This window comes from Pocillopora damicornis, chromosome 4, assembly GCF_964200805.1.
Source record: "Pocillopora damicornis chromosome 4, jaPocDami1.2, whole genome shotgun sequence".
Classification (NCBI taxonomy): domain Eukaryota; kingdom Metazoa; phylum Cnidaria; class Anthozoa; order Scleractinia; family Pocilloporidae; genus Pocillopora; species Pocillopora damicornis.
The window spans coordinates 1,335,744-1,350,000 of NC_142673.1; the positions used below are offsets into that span (position 1 = coordinate 1,335,744).

At 41.8% G+C, this 14,257-nt stretch overlaps 3 protein-coding genes, 1 long non-coding RNA gene and 1 pseudogene across 4 annotated transcripts; 4 read left to right on the plus strand and 1 right to left on the minus strand.

The window, feature by feature from the left end:
- Nucleotides 1–3,224: 3,224 nt before the first annotated feature.
- On the minus strand, nt 3,225–5,073 carry LOC113676497 (uncharacterized). The gene is made up of 2 exons (XR_016185686.1): nt 4,224–5,073; nt 3,225–3,608 (listed from the first exon to the last, which is right to left on the minus strand). It is a non-coding gene; the product is annotated as an uncharacterized LOC113676497 (long non-coding RNA).
- Nucleotides 5,074–5,848: 775 nt separating this feature from the next.
- On the plus strand, nt 5,849–8,047 carry LOC149046382 (uncharacterized; annotated as a pseudogene).
- A 769-nt stretch (nt 8,048–8,816) lies between these two features.
- LOC149046383 (uncharacterized) lies at nt 8,817–9,938 on the plus strand. The gene is given in 2 exon segments (XM_089202451.1): nt 8,817–9,774; nt 9,777–9,938. Coding segments are annotated over 2 exon segments (1,029 nt in total). The 3' UTR covers nt 9,848–9,938.
- A 114-nt stretch (nt 9,939–10,052) lies between these two features.
- On the plus strand, nt 10,053–11,344 carry LOC149046384 (uncharacterized). The gene is given in 2 exon segments (XM_089202455.1): nt 10,053–11,096; nt 11,099–11,344. Coding segments are annotated over 2 exon segments (1,128 nt in total). The 3' UTR covers nt 11,183–11,344.
- A 1,498-nt stretch (nt 11,345–12,842) lies between these two features.
- LOC149046385 (uncharacterized) lies at nt 12,843–14,116 on the plus strand. The gene has a single exon (XM_089202456.1). It carries the CDS (start codon nt 12,989–12,991, stop codon nt 14,114–14,116), a length of 1,128 nt encoding a protein of 375 aa, XP_089058582.1. The 5' UTR covers nt 12,843–12,988.
- The last annotated feature ends 141 nt before the right edge of the window (nt 14,117–14,257 follow it).

The following is a 14,257-nucleotide window of genomic DNA, read 5'->3' on the forward strand; positions in this document are numbered from 1 at the left end:
AAGAAGGCAGAAGAAATGTTAGCAGAGCGCAAGCGACTCTCCGCTACCTACCCCGTCCACCAAACCAAATGAACGATTCCGTTCAAAAGGTAAATTTTGTTAAAAGTACAATTCTCACCGATATTCTCCCAGGGGCGACTCTTGCTTGGCTAACACGATGTGGTTATTATATTGAGGTAAATGATTGGGTATTTTTTTTTCCATGGAAACGGGCATAAACAGTGTATTTTTTCTTTTCGAAAGGCTCGAGTGCCATAATAACCTTTTACTAACCGAGCAGGAGGGCCCAACTGAGTATTATCATATGACCCGTATCCATACGGCCCCGCGTGATTTCATAAGAAAACGTAAAAAGAATTTTTTTTAGGGCCGTACGTGTCGAAGTGATAGGGCCGGAAAAACGCGTCGTAAAACTGGAAACGCGCACGCCCCGCAAAATCGATGCGATTTAAAATTTCGGACATTAAAAATTTAGATTCTTAAAACGTTTTAATTCTTTGATGAAAGTAAACATTCTGTTAGCGAATTTTGCTATCCTGGCGAACTTTCCGACGCAGAACTGCTTCAGTTACCCAGCTACTCCGAAAGTACAAGTCAATACTCCTCCTAAATAAGGAACAAAAATGGTTATATGTTGAAATGCTTATTGACTGAGTGTGGTCGAGTAGGATGGGAAAATATTTGACTCTCGAGCCAGTGGTTTCCCTTCCAGCGCTCTCCTTCGGTCAATAAGTACATAATATCGGTCCGAGGTCGTGGCAGTACGACCAATATTCCCCAGAATAGCTAGGTAGGTAGTTAGTTTATTGCATGGCATTCGGACCATGCTTGTTTGGGATATTTTGCTCGTTAACAAATTTTAAATAGTGTCGAAAGACATGCCAAACTATACCTCTGCATTCCCCGGAAGAAAAAAAACAGACAAACAAAGAGACAATTAACAAGAAGACTAATGAATAAAAGGGGTAAGTTTCTAAAGAAACTGTGGTGCTACGTCGGTGGGAGGGTTTAACAGGTAATTTAATGTCAACAACTGGATTGAAAACGTAAATTGACCACCGTAAAGAGTTTAAAGGATGACCTTTCGAGCGTTAGCCCTTCTTCAATCGCTCTGACGGGTGTGTCCCGCGAAGGATCTTAAGCTCTGACCCACGAAAATTGATATTCCATACGGGAAAACAAAATTAAGTATGGCGTGAGCAGGCCATCTTTGTTTCGCTTCCGAAATTAAACATCAAGCATAGAAAATTACACAAAGTCTAAAACACAAATCCCTCTAAAGTCACCATGCTAATACTTGAACGAATCGTTTACTTTCAACATATCATTTTTTTTTTGTTTTTAGTTAAGCTGTGCATTTACGCACTGCATTGTTAACTGATAAAATTTAGGTACCCTATCAAAGGTCACACCGGGAAGACAATGTCACTCTTATTAAAGTATCCAGAACCTCAAAAAAACCTACCTTCCCCCTCCCCTCACAAATTCAAAAGAAACGGACATGTGCGTATCGAAGCAGATATCTGAAAACTTTCGTCTCAACGTCAGCTGTGCATCACTAAAATCTTTAGAACTTTAACTTCACCGAACATAAAATGCAAATACGAAATTTTGAAAAAAACCCTCCAAAAAACAAAAAAAGGACGCATCTTTGTATGATAGGTGGGTTGCCACATTTTTTTTTTCGCATGACTTTGAAATATCCTCAAGCTGGAGTGAAGGGCAGGGACATTCGGGAAATGATGTAATCTACACTAGAAGCCATTGGGAGCTTGATTTGGTTTGAATGTATGAATAATTTTGGACAATACATACACGTAAAGTAACACAATGCTGAGTGTAGGTTTCTTTTGTCCATCTGGGCATAAAGTTCAACCTTCAGTTGGTTGAGAGCAAAACTTTTTGCTATAATTATTGTATTTAGGTTTTGTGGGACTGTATTTTCAATAAAGAACACAGAAAAATTTAGTTCAGGTAGGTAGATATGAAGTTGCAAATGGAAGAGTCTAGGGAAAAAAGATAGGTGCATTACAAGATCAGAGCACAAGCAATACTTTAATGAATCATATGTTGAGTTAAGTACTCTGAAGTAACTTTACATTAACGTTGCAAATCATTTTTAACCCACTAAGATCTACAATTTGACCTGGAGATTTTATTCAACAGAAAGTTCAATAGAGATAGAGTGTCACCATAATAGATTTCAGGAACAGTAATCAGAGACACAGCTTAAACCCGGCAAGTTCATGATGGTATCATATGATTTAAACTACCAGAAGCTTTCAAGTTTTCTTACTATTAAAATTGTAATTTCATGCCAGTGAGTCTACCAAATTCAAGTTATGTGGAGAAATGAATGGGTGAACTTGACATCATCATGCAAATGGTCGACTTCACATCATCATGCACAGTGCTAATCTACTGTACAAAAAGGCCCAAAACAAACATGGTAAGCAACTGAATTTCATGCATCACTTTGTGTTAGAGCACACAAGAGGACTTGTGAAACCTGCTTCTCTCCCAGACAACAGCAGTGTTTGATTTTCTAATGGCAACAAAAAAAGTCCTATTTTCACTACAGGCTAAAAATGGTTTATTCTATTCATATTCAATGTAATGCCATGGGTGGTAAGGTATTTTGCAGTTTAACCAAAATTTTATCTTTGCATGTGCTAAAAAGACTGGTTAAATAATTTTCTCACTGAGCATGTGGTATAATCAGAAATTCAGGATAAGAAATGTTCCAGTAAATGACTTATGTGAAATGTGACCGCAAAGAGTGTCAATGACTCTTAAGTTTCAATGTGGCATGACCTGCACTAAAGGTCCAGACCATGAAATGTTGGCCTGTGAGAGCACAACTCCATGCTGTAATCCGCACTTAGAAGACAAGCCAACTGTAGGAAAGCAGCTGCTGTGAAATCTAAGCAACAAAGATGAATGAAAAACTAGATTAAAAAATGATCTTCAACAGCGTGTTACAGCCACCGTTGCAAAATGATCGCTTTCTGAAGCTTTGAAGCTTACGTAACTTAGCCAAGCATAGACTGGAACCTATCTTTGACAATAATAAACCACATGACAAGCACTCTGTTCACTGTGATAAATCCAGCGAGGAATAAGTATCTTGGATCATGACATAATGTGGTTTGTTTTACACTGCATGTAAACCACAAAAAACCAGTTACAGGATAAACCAATAATTGTATAAAAACTTAGGCAAATGCAAGCACAAAAAACAAAGTTTATTTCCAACAGAAAGCCTGGGTGAACACAATTATGCGTCCAGTTTCATTCTGATATTGACATTGGTTTAACAGTCTCTCCTTTCTACATTCTGCTGATTCATTTGCAATTTTTTGTCTTTGATACTGAGATTGGGTTTGCCAACCCCCTTTTTTCTTGATTCAGAAGATTCATTTGAACGTTTCGTTTTCCTGCTCAGACGCTGCTGGGCTAGCCTCTTTTCCCTAGATTCCTCACTTTCATTTACCCTTATTCATTTCTCATATTCATGTTTAGCAATCACTCGTTTTTCTTTTTCTTCTGGCGTTTCAGTTAAAGACTTTTGCTTCCTTTTCATATGTTGTGTTTGGTTTCTTTTATTTCTGCAAGGCAAATGTTCAATTTTTGGACTCTCATGAACACATCTTGCAAATCAAGTTCATTATCTCTGACAAAGACGCCTTTAATTTCAAAAGGAACAAACCCTATTTGTAAGCAGGAAATGTTCAAATATGATGTAAGGTTTTCAATTCCTTCAATGGTAAGCAAAGTACATTTCCCAAATGAGTGGGGCATCCCATGCAAATCCCTGGAATGAGCATCAAAAATTTTAAAGCTTTGTTCTGAATTCTTAATCACTGCAACAGTATTTATTCCAATCATTAACAAACAACACTTGTAGTTAAGTTGACAATTTGAAAACACTTCTGTCAGAGAATTTTGAAGAGACATGTATGGCCCATTATTTGATGTCATGAACAAACTTCCTGTTAATGACTCACTATATTCTAATGTGTATACATTATTGTAAATTGAAACAATGCATGGAACATCAGTTAAAAGCAAATAATCATTTGGCTGGACAGAACAACTTATAGAAGTATACAAACTATTCCCAATGGTAAGAATGTTATTAAAAAGGGAAGAAGTCCACAAATTGATATCTTCTATGTAATGATAAATAATAGCAGTAAGTGACATTGCTACACATTGCTTACCAGCATTTTCATCAAAGAGAGCTTCATTTCCTTGACTGTAGTCAGCACATATTGTTCTTGTTAGATCGATGACATCAAATATTGTAGGACCTGTATTTTCCTTCACATCATCTGCCTGCCTTATAAGCAATGGAATATAGGCATTGTAGAAAATCATTTGTGAAAACCAAAACATCACATCATTCCACATTTTGTGTTGTTCAACAACTTGTTTCAATACTGGCAAGTAAAATACATTTAAATAGAACATCACAAACATTAAACTCCAACAATGATCATTAAAACGTGATAAGATATCCTTGGTTTTCACGAAATTGTCATGAGAGCCAATACTTGACCGGTATTGTTCAATCGAGATTCCCGTACTTACTTTTTTGTTTTGAGATATGCCTCCGTGAATTCTCAACAGTGCAAGGAGAAAGCAACTGCATTACAACTTCTTTTTTATTTTTCTGGCACTTTCAGGTGGCTTCAGACACTTTAAAACACTTTCAAACACTTTCAGACACTCAGTGGTGCAACCCGCTCCGATAGATCAAGCCGATAGTTGTTGGCTTGTGAGAGTGCAATAACTCCTTAAAGTGTGGTACAACCCGTACCGAAGATTCAAGCAGTTAAATATTGTCTTTTAAGAACGTAGAAGCTCTTGCACAAGCTGCACTTATAACACAAGCCGGGTCTGAATGTATTGTCTTGTGTGGGGGAACTAACTCGTGATACGATCACCTGAAAAAAATTACATGTGACCACGCTTACAATCAAGATGGCTGACTCAGATTGGTGCACCGTACAATACTACGATACTAGATCACGTGACAGGCGCTCGACTCTCGTGTACAAATAAATAAATAAATCCGATCGCAGAAATTTTTTTGGGATCACTTTCTGAAGGAGCTTAGAAACCAGCTCAACTCGGTATCCGGTTAGATCGCTCCAAGGTTAGATCGCTCCAAGTCAGATCGCTCCATACCGAAGTCAGATCGCTCCACTCAAAAGTTAGTTCGCTCCATCAAATAAGTTACTTCGCTCCATACATAAGTTACTTCGCTCCATGTAGAAACCTAATACACTAACTTACTTCTGATCTTTATAGTTTATAGTTGATGATGTGTATTGCGTCTTGCGATCGGTCGAATTACCGATGTTGGAACAAGTGTTTCAGTGTGTAATGAACATAGAAAACTAATAAACTAACTTACTTCTGATCTTTGTAGTTTATAGTTGATGATGTTGCTTGCGATCAAGTTGCTGAAATATAAAGTGATCGACGATTCGTTCACTTGAACCCACCAAAGCGAATTACCAATGATGAAATAAGTGTTTCAGTGTGTAATAAATGATGAAATAAGTGTTTCAGTGTGTAATAAATGATAAAGTTATGGTCTAAATGTGTTAAAAAGATCATTCGAATAAAATACTGGCCCGTGTGTATCCGCCATCTTGAACCCACCAAAGCGAATTACCAATGATGAAATAAGTGTTTCAGTGTGTAATAAATGATAAAGTTATGGTATAAATGTGTTAAAAAGATCATTCGAATAAAATACTGGCCCGTGTGCATCCGCCATCTTTAATAAAGTAGGTTACACTTCACTTTCACCATTCGAAAACGAGTTTAATCCACAATGTCTTCCAAGTGTATCTCTTGTAAGAAACTTATCCGAGCGCGTCAACAAGGACTTCAATGCGACGGCTGCAACAGGTGGCAACATCGCGTCTGTGGAACTGGAATCAGCTTAGCTGATTATCGTGAAGCCGTCCAGACTGATTCACCTATCGACTGGCGCTGCGCAGAGTGTATGTCAGAGTCCCTCCTCCCCGTGGCGGAAAGCACTCCTGTGGACTTCGTCGCCAACTCCGTCCTCGAGTCAGGCATCGACGAGCCTACTGCTGACGAGCCAGTTCCGGATTCCGTGGCCACTGATTCTTCCGATTCTGAGTCAGTTCGAGATCCAGCCGTGCTCGACGAGTCTTCCATCATCGATCCGCCAGCCCTCGTAGAAGAGCATGACGCTCCCACCGCCGTGACCTTCAAGTTGATTCCTGACGCCACGTCAAAAGGCAGACCAAAACTTGTCGACAGCAGGGGCTACAGCTACAACATCAGGCGAAGGCGACCAAATGCTGTTGACTGGCAGTGTACTATTAGACGAAAGGTAAATATTGTTAGTAGATAAAAGCAAAAAAAAAAACATAACCAAAGTTGTAATCATTTCGTCATCTGATAATTTTTCATTCTGTTTTCTTGAAGGTGAACCCATGTAGAGCGGCTCTTATAGAGCGCGACGATGGCTCATTCCAGATCGGAGCACACGCACACAACCATCCCGCAGACGTCGCGCAGCAGTCTCAGCCACTATCTCAGCCAAAGTCAAAGCGATCGCCGCCGAGAACATCTTCCGACCAGCGTCGAGTATCGTCGAGGAGATACTTCTACAAGAGCTGACTGATGCTCCCTGCCCGAGTCTACCCAAACCTGAATACATCGCCAGGACTGCCAACCGGTTCTGCCAACGCCTGAGGCCAAAAGACCCAACAGACTTAGCCTTCGAGTTAAAGCACGACCACCTCCCGGCTGGCTTCTTCCGCGCCGATGTTCAAGTACATGGCCGTCGCCACTTGATGTTTGCCACAGAACAGCAACTACAGTACCTCGCCCGAGCAAAGAACTGGTTCGTGGACGGCACCTTCAAACTCTGCAGACCTCCCTTCACCCAGCTCCTCACCGTGAACGCCTTCGTAAAACAGGATGATCACGCCAAGCAGGTGCCCCTCCTGTTCGTCGTAATGTCGGGGAAGAACAAGAAGGACTACCGAAAGGTCTTCAAACAGCTGCTCGAGATACTTCCAACAGCGCCTGCAGTGAAGCGGATAACCCTCGACTTCGAGAAAGCAGTTTGGGCCGTGCTGAGAAACCTGTTTCCTGATGTCAAGCTGCAGGGATGCGCATTCCACTGGACGCAAGCTCTGTGGAGAAAGGTAAGATGATAACTAACTTTAATTTAGTGATTTTTCGTAAATTTTGGAAAACACATCTAAGCGACATGTTACTAGTTTAGCGATTTTGAAAATTCCGTATTTTGCGATTTCCAATTCAAAACATTAAATTCGGATAAGAACATTAATTTGCTAAAATCATATATGCCCTTTAACTGATACAACTTTTATGGGATTAAAATAAGTTAAAACTTAAAATGTTTTGGAATGTCATGATGTTTTAAAAACACACAACACAACACACTGTAACGCACACTTGCTTATATTCTGTTTAATTTTTCTTTGCTAGGTTCAGGCGCTTGGGCTGACAAACAGTTATTACAAGTTATGACAGAGGCACCTACACTTACATCCGTAAGATGATGGCACTTCCGTTCCTGCCCGAGGGAGAGATCCTGACCGAGTTTCAGCGTCTTCAACGCCAGGCAGAGTCCCCAACCTTAGCAGAGTTCGCCGAGTATGTCAACAGTACCTGGATCAGCAACGCGACATCGAGCCCTGCCGACTGGACAGTCTTCAAACAAGCAGTACGAACGAACAACGACCTCGAAGGCTGGCACCACGGGATCAACCGTCGAGCGGCCGGCAAGTCAAAACTCCCACTTTACGTCCTGATCAAGCTGCTACACCAGGAGGCCCAGCTGACAGCTATCCAGATCCGTTTGATATCAGAGAAAAAACTACGAAGGATCCAGCGCCGCAAATTCAGAGACCTGCAGGCAAAAATCTTCGATCTCTGGGAGCAATATGACAACAACGAGAGGTCCGCCAGACAGCTACTGAAAGCCTGTTCTTTCCTGAACGGTCCTGTTTAAAGAGCAGCAGACACCACACCAAAAACAAACAAAAGGCTCCTTTAGGAGCCACCAAATAAAATAAAAGAAATGACCAACAATGAATATGATTTATAAATATTGCTTTCAAAGAATCGCCATTTTTAAAAGTTGTCAAATCCAGCCGTGAGTGAGACTGGGTTCGATTCCGGTTAAAAATGGCGAGTCTTTAGTCGCGTTACAATACTCTTTCTTTTCTTTTCCCTTATCCTTCTGCCTTTTATCAACCTTCCACGTTAGTTTTCTTCATGGAGCGAAGTAACTTATGTATGGAGCGAAGTAACTTATGTATGGAGCGAAGTAACTTATTTGATGGAGCGAACTAACTTTCGATTGGAGCGATCTGACTTCGGTATGGAGCGATCTGACTTGGAGCGATCTAACCATGGAGCGATCTAACCGTAAACCGCTCAACTCAGTAGCCAAGCCTACTGAATTTGTGCCCAAGCCTTTTCTTGCTTGCGTGACCTTTTTTGTCACACTAGAGAATACAAGGAACTTCGGTGAGTAGTAAACACAAGCTCAAATTTTTAAAGCAGTAAAGAGGAAAACTTTTTGAGACTGAAAGGTAAGTAAGTAAGTTTTTTAGTGTTTTGCAACCTAAATTTAGTGTTTCCTTTTGTCATTTTACAACGTACAGTAAATTGTCAAATAAATAACTCGAAAAGCTTACAGCTAAAATTTAACTCTTTATTAATAACCTTATACTTTCTTGATCTTGCCACAGTCTTGGCACATACCAAGAGCTACATCTATATCCCCCATGCCAGTTATGGGAACTCATTACGCCAGAACCGTAACAGATAGAAGTGGAGAACGGAATAGGGACCCCGTAAAATGCAAGCTTTACGAGGCTAGAGGGCCAGTACTTCGACAAGTAGACATGCAGCTTGTGTTGTCGAACGTGGAAATGATGCGGATTAAGAACAAACCCCCATCATTTTCTTATCTGTTGAGCGACCAAGAACCCACAATAAAAGTAAATACTGTTTTTGGAAATGTTCCTTTGGGTTCACCTTTGGCCTATCAGCTACAGGACTTTGGTAGACCAAACACAAAGTTTTATTTTAATAGAGTCAGAGGTGCACCATTAGCGGCCACTGCAACTCCTTGCATGTTATTTCCTGATCTTCTTTTCTTTCCCAACTCCCAAGCTGTGCAACTATTCAATACCAATGAACTTAGACCAATAACAAACCTGGATTTTGACAATTCACGAGACTTCTTTCAATTAAATCTCAGCCTTGACCTTGCTGAAGCCCAAGCCCTTGAAAAGAGAACTGTTCTTCAAGGAGAATCTAAGGAATGGCTGGAGCAACACAAGGTCCGCCTTACAGCTTCTAGCTTTGGCAAGGTGTTTCATCGTGTTCACAGACCATCTGAAGCTATGGTAAAAAGCCAGTTTGCCAACAAGGACCTGTCAAAGGTTAGAGCAATTGCACATGGAAAAGCTAAAGAAAGAGTGGCGCGCTCAATATTTGCACGTAACATGCAAAAAGTGACAAAGACCTTTACAGTTTTTGATGCAGGCCTGTGCATTTATCCATCCCTCCCATACCTAGGGGCAAGTCCTGATGGGAAGATCTTTGACCCTCTTGCTGACCCATGCTATGGCCTTCTTGAGATTAAGTGTCCTTTTTCAAAGAGGGCAGATACCTTGAAGCAGGCCTCAGAAGACCCTACTTTTTATTTAGAAAAAACAGGAGAGAGCTTTCACCTGAAAATAGGACATTCTTTTGGTTACTATGAGCAAGTACAGGGACAATTGGCCATAACAGGAATGAAATGGTGTGACTTTTGTGTTTTTCTTTCCGAGACAAATGAAATGTGTGTTGACAGAATCCCATTTGATGACATCTACTGGTCCACCCAATTGCTACCTAAACTGAAGGAATTCTATTTCGACACCAGTCCTACTCACTAGTGAGTCACGTGAGATATGTGCGAGTAGCCCGAGCGATCAGTTGCGTCGGTCGTGTATTTTTCCAGTGCTTGGATTATGGCGGACGAACATGATCAAATACTTTCCACTGAGGCGAAGACAGAACTCTTAACCGTTGAAACGGACCCTAAAGAAAAGACTCCAACTGATGTCCACCCGGATCCCATGTTTAGTATGATGCAAAATGTGAACAGAAACCTAGGAGCAATGGCGGACTCGATGATCGCCGTGCAGCAGTCGCTGAAGCGTCTTCACTCCAGCCACACAGACGAACAAATCGACCCTAAACGGCGTAAACACTGTTCCAGACACGAAATGAGTGCCTCCGATGGTTCAGAGCACGATGAAGAAGACTCTGATGCAGACTTGCAGGCCCTTTGTGGCACTGAAGCCGACGGAATTTCCAAGGATAAACCACGTGCTCCACTTGAGCAAAACGATAGCAGCAATGACCCATTGTTGTCAGAAATCGCAGAGGATTTTCTCAATGCAGACGACTCAGGTCCGGCTATTGAGAAACAACTGGCGGACTTTATCAACAACCTGTGGTCTAAGAAATTGCCAGACTCGAATCTAAAGGATAAGTCGGCGAAGTATTTACGCCCGGCGAACTGTGAGACTCTCACAACACCGCGGGTTAATCCTGAAATCTGGGATAAACTGAGCCACTCAGTGAAACAGCAGGACCTCAGGTCCAGCTCAATCCAGAAAACGCTTGCCACAGCTGGTGCTGCAATGTGCAAATCCATTGGGATGCTGCTAGAAATGAAGAATTCGAAGCAGCCGAAGTCAGACTCTGACATTCAGAAACTTGTCAAAGTGAACACCGATGCGGTCGCTCTCCTAGGGCACGCACATATCGACCTGTCCCACCGTCGCAGGGAGTCGCTCAAACCGCATCTGAACAAAGATTATGCTGGTCTGTGTGCTTCCCATGTTCCTGTAACAGCTCAGCTGTTTGGAAACGACCTGCAAACCCAGCTGAATGATATACGAGCATCCAACAGAGTAAGCTCCACAGCAGTTGGGAATCGCCACAAAAACTCGAAGGGACACCCTTCCCGAAACTACCAAAAATTTGATCGGCGAAGCAAGCCTTTCTAACGGCCAAAGGCCGTTAGTGGAACTCGAAGCCACTTCAAAAACCCTTCTTCCGACAACAGGACCAAGGGAAGAAGCAGCAATGATATCCGCTGACACACTTGATAATTTACAGGTAAATAATCTTGTCTTGTTTGAGTCCAATATGAAACATATCTTTGCGAATAAGGTGCAAAGCTTCAGGGGTGGCCAACTGACACATTTCCTTGGTAAATGGAAAGAACTAACTTCCGACTCGGAAGTCCTTAACTGTGTTAAGGGTCAGTACATTGAATTTTCCACACAGCCCACAAAAAACTTGGTTTCCAAAAGGAAAACCTTCAACATCAGTGACTCACTAGTTATTGAAGCTGAAATTAAAAAATTGCTTGACAAAGGTGTCATTGTACCCACTCAACATGAAAGTGGAGAATATATTTCGCCTATTTTTGTGACAAATAAAAAAGATGGATCATCTCGAATGATCTTAAATTTGAAAAGCTTTAACCAGCATGTTGAATACCAACATTTTAAAGTGGACTCGGTCTGGACAGCAATTAGGCTCATGACCCCAAATTGTTACATGGCGTCCATCGATTTAAAAGATGCTTACTATTCGGTCCCTATTGCAAAGCCACACCAGAAGTACCTCAAATTTGAGTGGAACAACATGTTATTTCAGTTTACATGTTTTCCCAATGGGTTGGCCTTTTGCCCTAGGAAATTTACCAAGCTAATGAAACCAGTCTTTGCCACCCTTCGACAGCTTGGCCACTTATTGTCAGGTTACATAGATGACTCCTGGTTGATGGGGACAGTCTGGGATGATTGTGCAAAAAATGTGGTTGACACGGTAAAATTATTAGACAGTTTGGGATTTGTGGTACACCCTGAGAAGTCGGTGTTCATCCCAACTCAAAAACTGGTATTTCTGGGTTTTACTCTAGACTCAGTTAACATGCAAGTCTACCTTACACCTGATAAGGCTGTTAAGCTAAAACAGGCAGCTACTGTTATGTTGCACTGTAAAAAGCCTACTACTAGGGATGCAGCCAAGGTCCTTGGGCTTATAGTATCTAGCTTTCCCGGCGTTGCCTATGGACCCCTTCACTACCGCTATTTAGAACGAGATAAAACTATAGCTCTTAATGCTAGCAAATGGAACTTTGATGCCACAATGTGCATATCCAGCCAAGCAGGTGAAGAGCTTAAGTGGTGGATTGAATCAATCGAGACTGCATCCAACCCGATAAATCGAGGAGAAGTAGATATTACCATTACTTCTGATGCCTAAAAACAGGGGTGGGGTGCGGCAACCAGTGATTCTTCAACTGGGGGACTTTGGACTGTTGAAGAGGCTAAGGAGCACATCAATTTTCTCGAAATGTTAGCTGTATTCTTTGCCTTAAAATCATTCAGTACTTTGACTCATGGCAAACATGTTAAGGTCATGGTCGATAATACAACCACTGAATCAACTATTAACCAGATGGGTACAAGCCACTCCCCTAAGCTAAACAAGCTAACTAAAGACATATGGGATTGGTGCATTAAGCACGATATATGGCTATGGCGACTATGGCTCGTATACCAGGGTGTGCAAATGTAAAGGCAGACAAAGAGTCGCGTACATTTAGGAGGTGTACTGAATGGTGCTTAAAGAAAACTCTCTTTGCAAGGGCTTGTACCAAGCTCAATGTTACCCCTAACATCGACCTATTTGCTTCTAGGATCAATTGCCAGATCACGCCCTATGTCTCTTATAGAGCAGACCCAGAAGCTTTTGCCATCAATGCTTTTCACATGTCTTGGCAACATTACTTATTTTATGCTTTTCCACCATTTAGCCTGATAACAAGAGTTCTTCAAAAGATTCAAGAGGAGAAGGCAACAGGGCTTCTACTTGTTCCAAAATGGCCAACTCAACCGTGGTGGCCCAAGTTAATGCAGATGTTAATACAACCACCAGTACAGCTTCCAAAGGACAGAGACACTCTGTTCCTACCCAGCAGCCCACAGGAACCTCATCCACTTCACAAGAAACTGTGCCTGATTCTGTGTCACTTGTCCAGAGATACCTCAACGGCAAAGGCCTTTCGACAACAGCTACCACAGTCATGGAACACTCCTGGCTGTCAGGCACTAGAAAGCAATATGCTACTTACCTTGGGAAATGGAGACGCTACTGTAGTACAAGGAGCATTGATCCCATTTGTCCCCCTGTAGAGGAGGGAATCAATTTTCTTGCTGAACTCTATGACTCTGGCATAGGATACAGTGCTATTAACACTGCGAGGAGTGCCATCTCATCTATTGTTACATTGGCTAACAATATGTCGTTTGGTACCCACCCCATGGTGTGTCATTTCCTCAAAGGCATGTTTGAATTGAAACCTTCCCTCCCTAAATACAAGAACATTTGGGCTGTCAACACTGTCCTGGCTTACTTGTCAAACCTTCACCCACCTCCGGGCTTAACTTTGAAGGATCTCACCTTCAAAACGACAATGCTTTTAGCTTTGTTATCAGGGCAGAGGTGTCAGACACTGCATTTGCTTTCTGTTAGCAATATGGTATTGAAGGACGATAGCTGTGTATTCATCATCAACAAACTTTTGAAGACCTCTCGGCCAGGAAAGCATGTCTCAGACTTAACATTCACAGCCTACTCACCAGACAACCGTCTGTGCCCTATCGTCTGCTTATCTGAATATGTCAAAAGGACAAGTCACCTTAGGAAAGGGAGTGACCAGCTGCTAGTGAGTTTCCAAAAGCCTCACAAGCCAGTTTCAACTGACACGATTTCTCGATTGCTAAAAACGGTTCTTGAAAAGTCAGGAATAGATACCTCAGTCTTTAAGGGACATAGCACCAGGGCAGCTTCTGCATCTGCAGCTGCAAAGTGTAAGGTTCCATTGTCTACAATCATGGATAACACAGGCTGGTCGAATTCGACAACCTTTGGGAGATTCTACAGGAAACCCATCGTCACATCAAGTAAAGCTTATGGACAACTCCTATTGGAGAACCTCCACACATAGGATTGTTACAAGACATTTGTTACTGTTAACCAGTACTCATTACCACATGTTTGTTGTGTTTATTTAGTTGCTGCCTATTATAGGCAGACTCCCTATGACAATGAATCTGGGAACTTGGCAGCTTACTGTTTACTGCCTTCT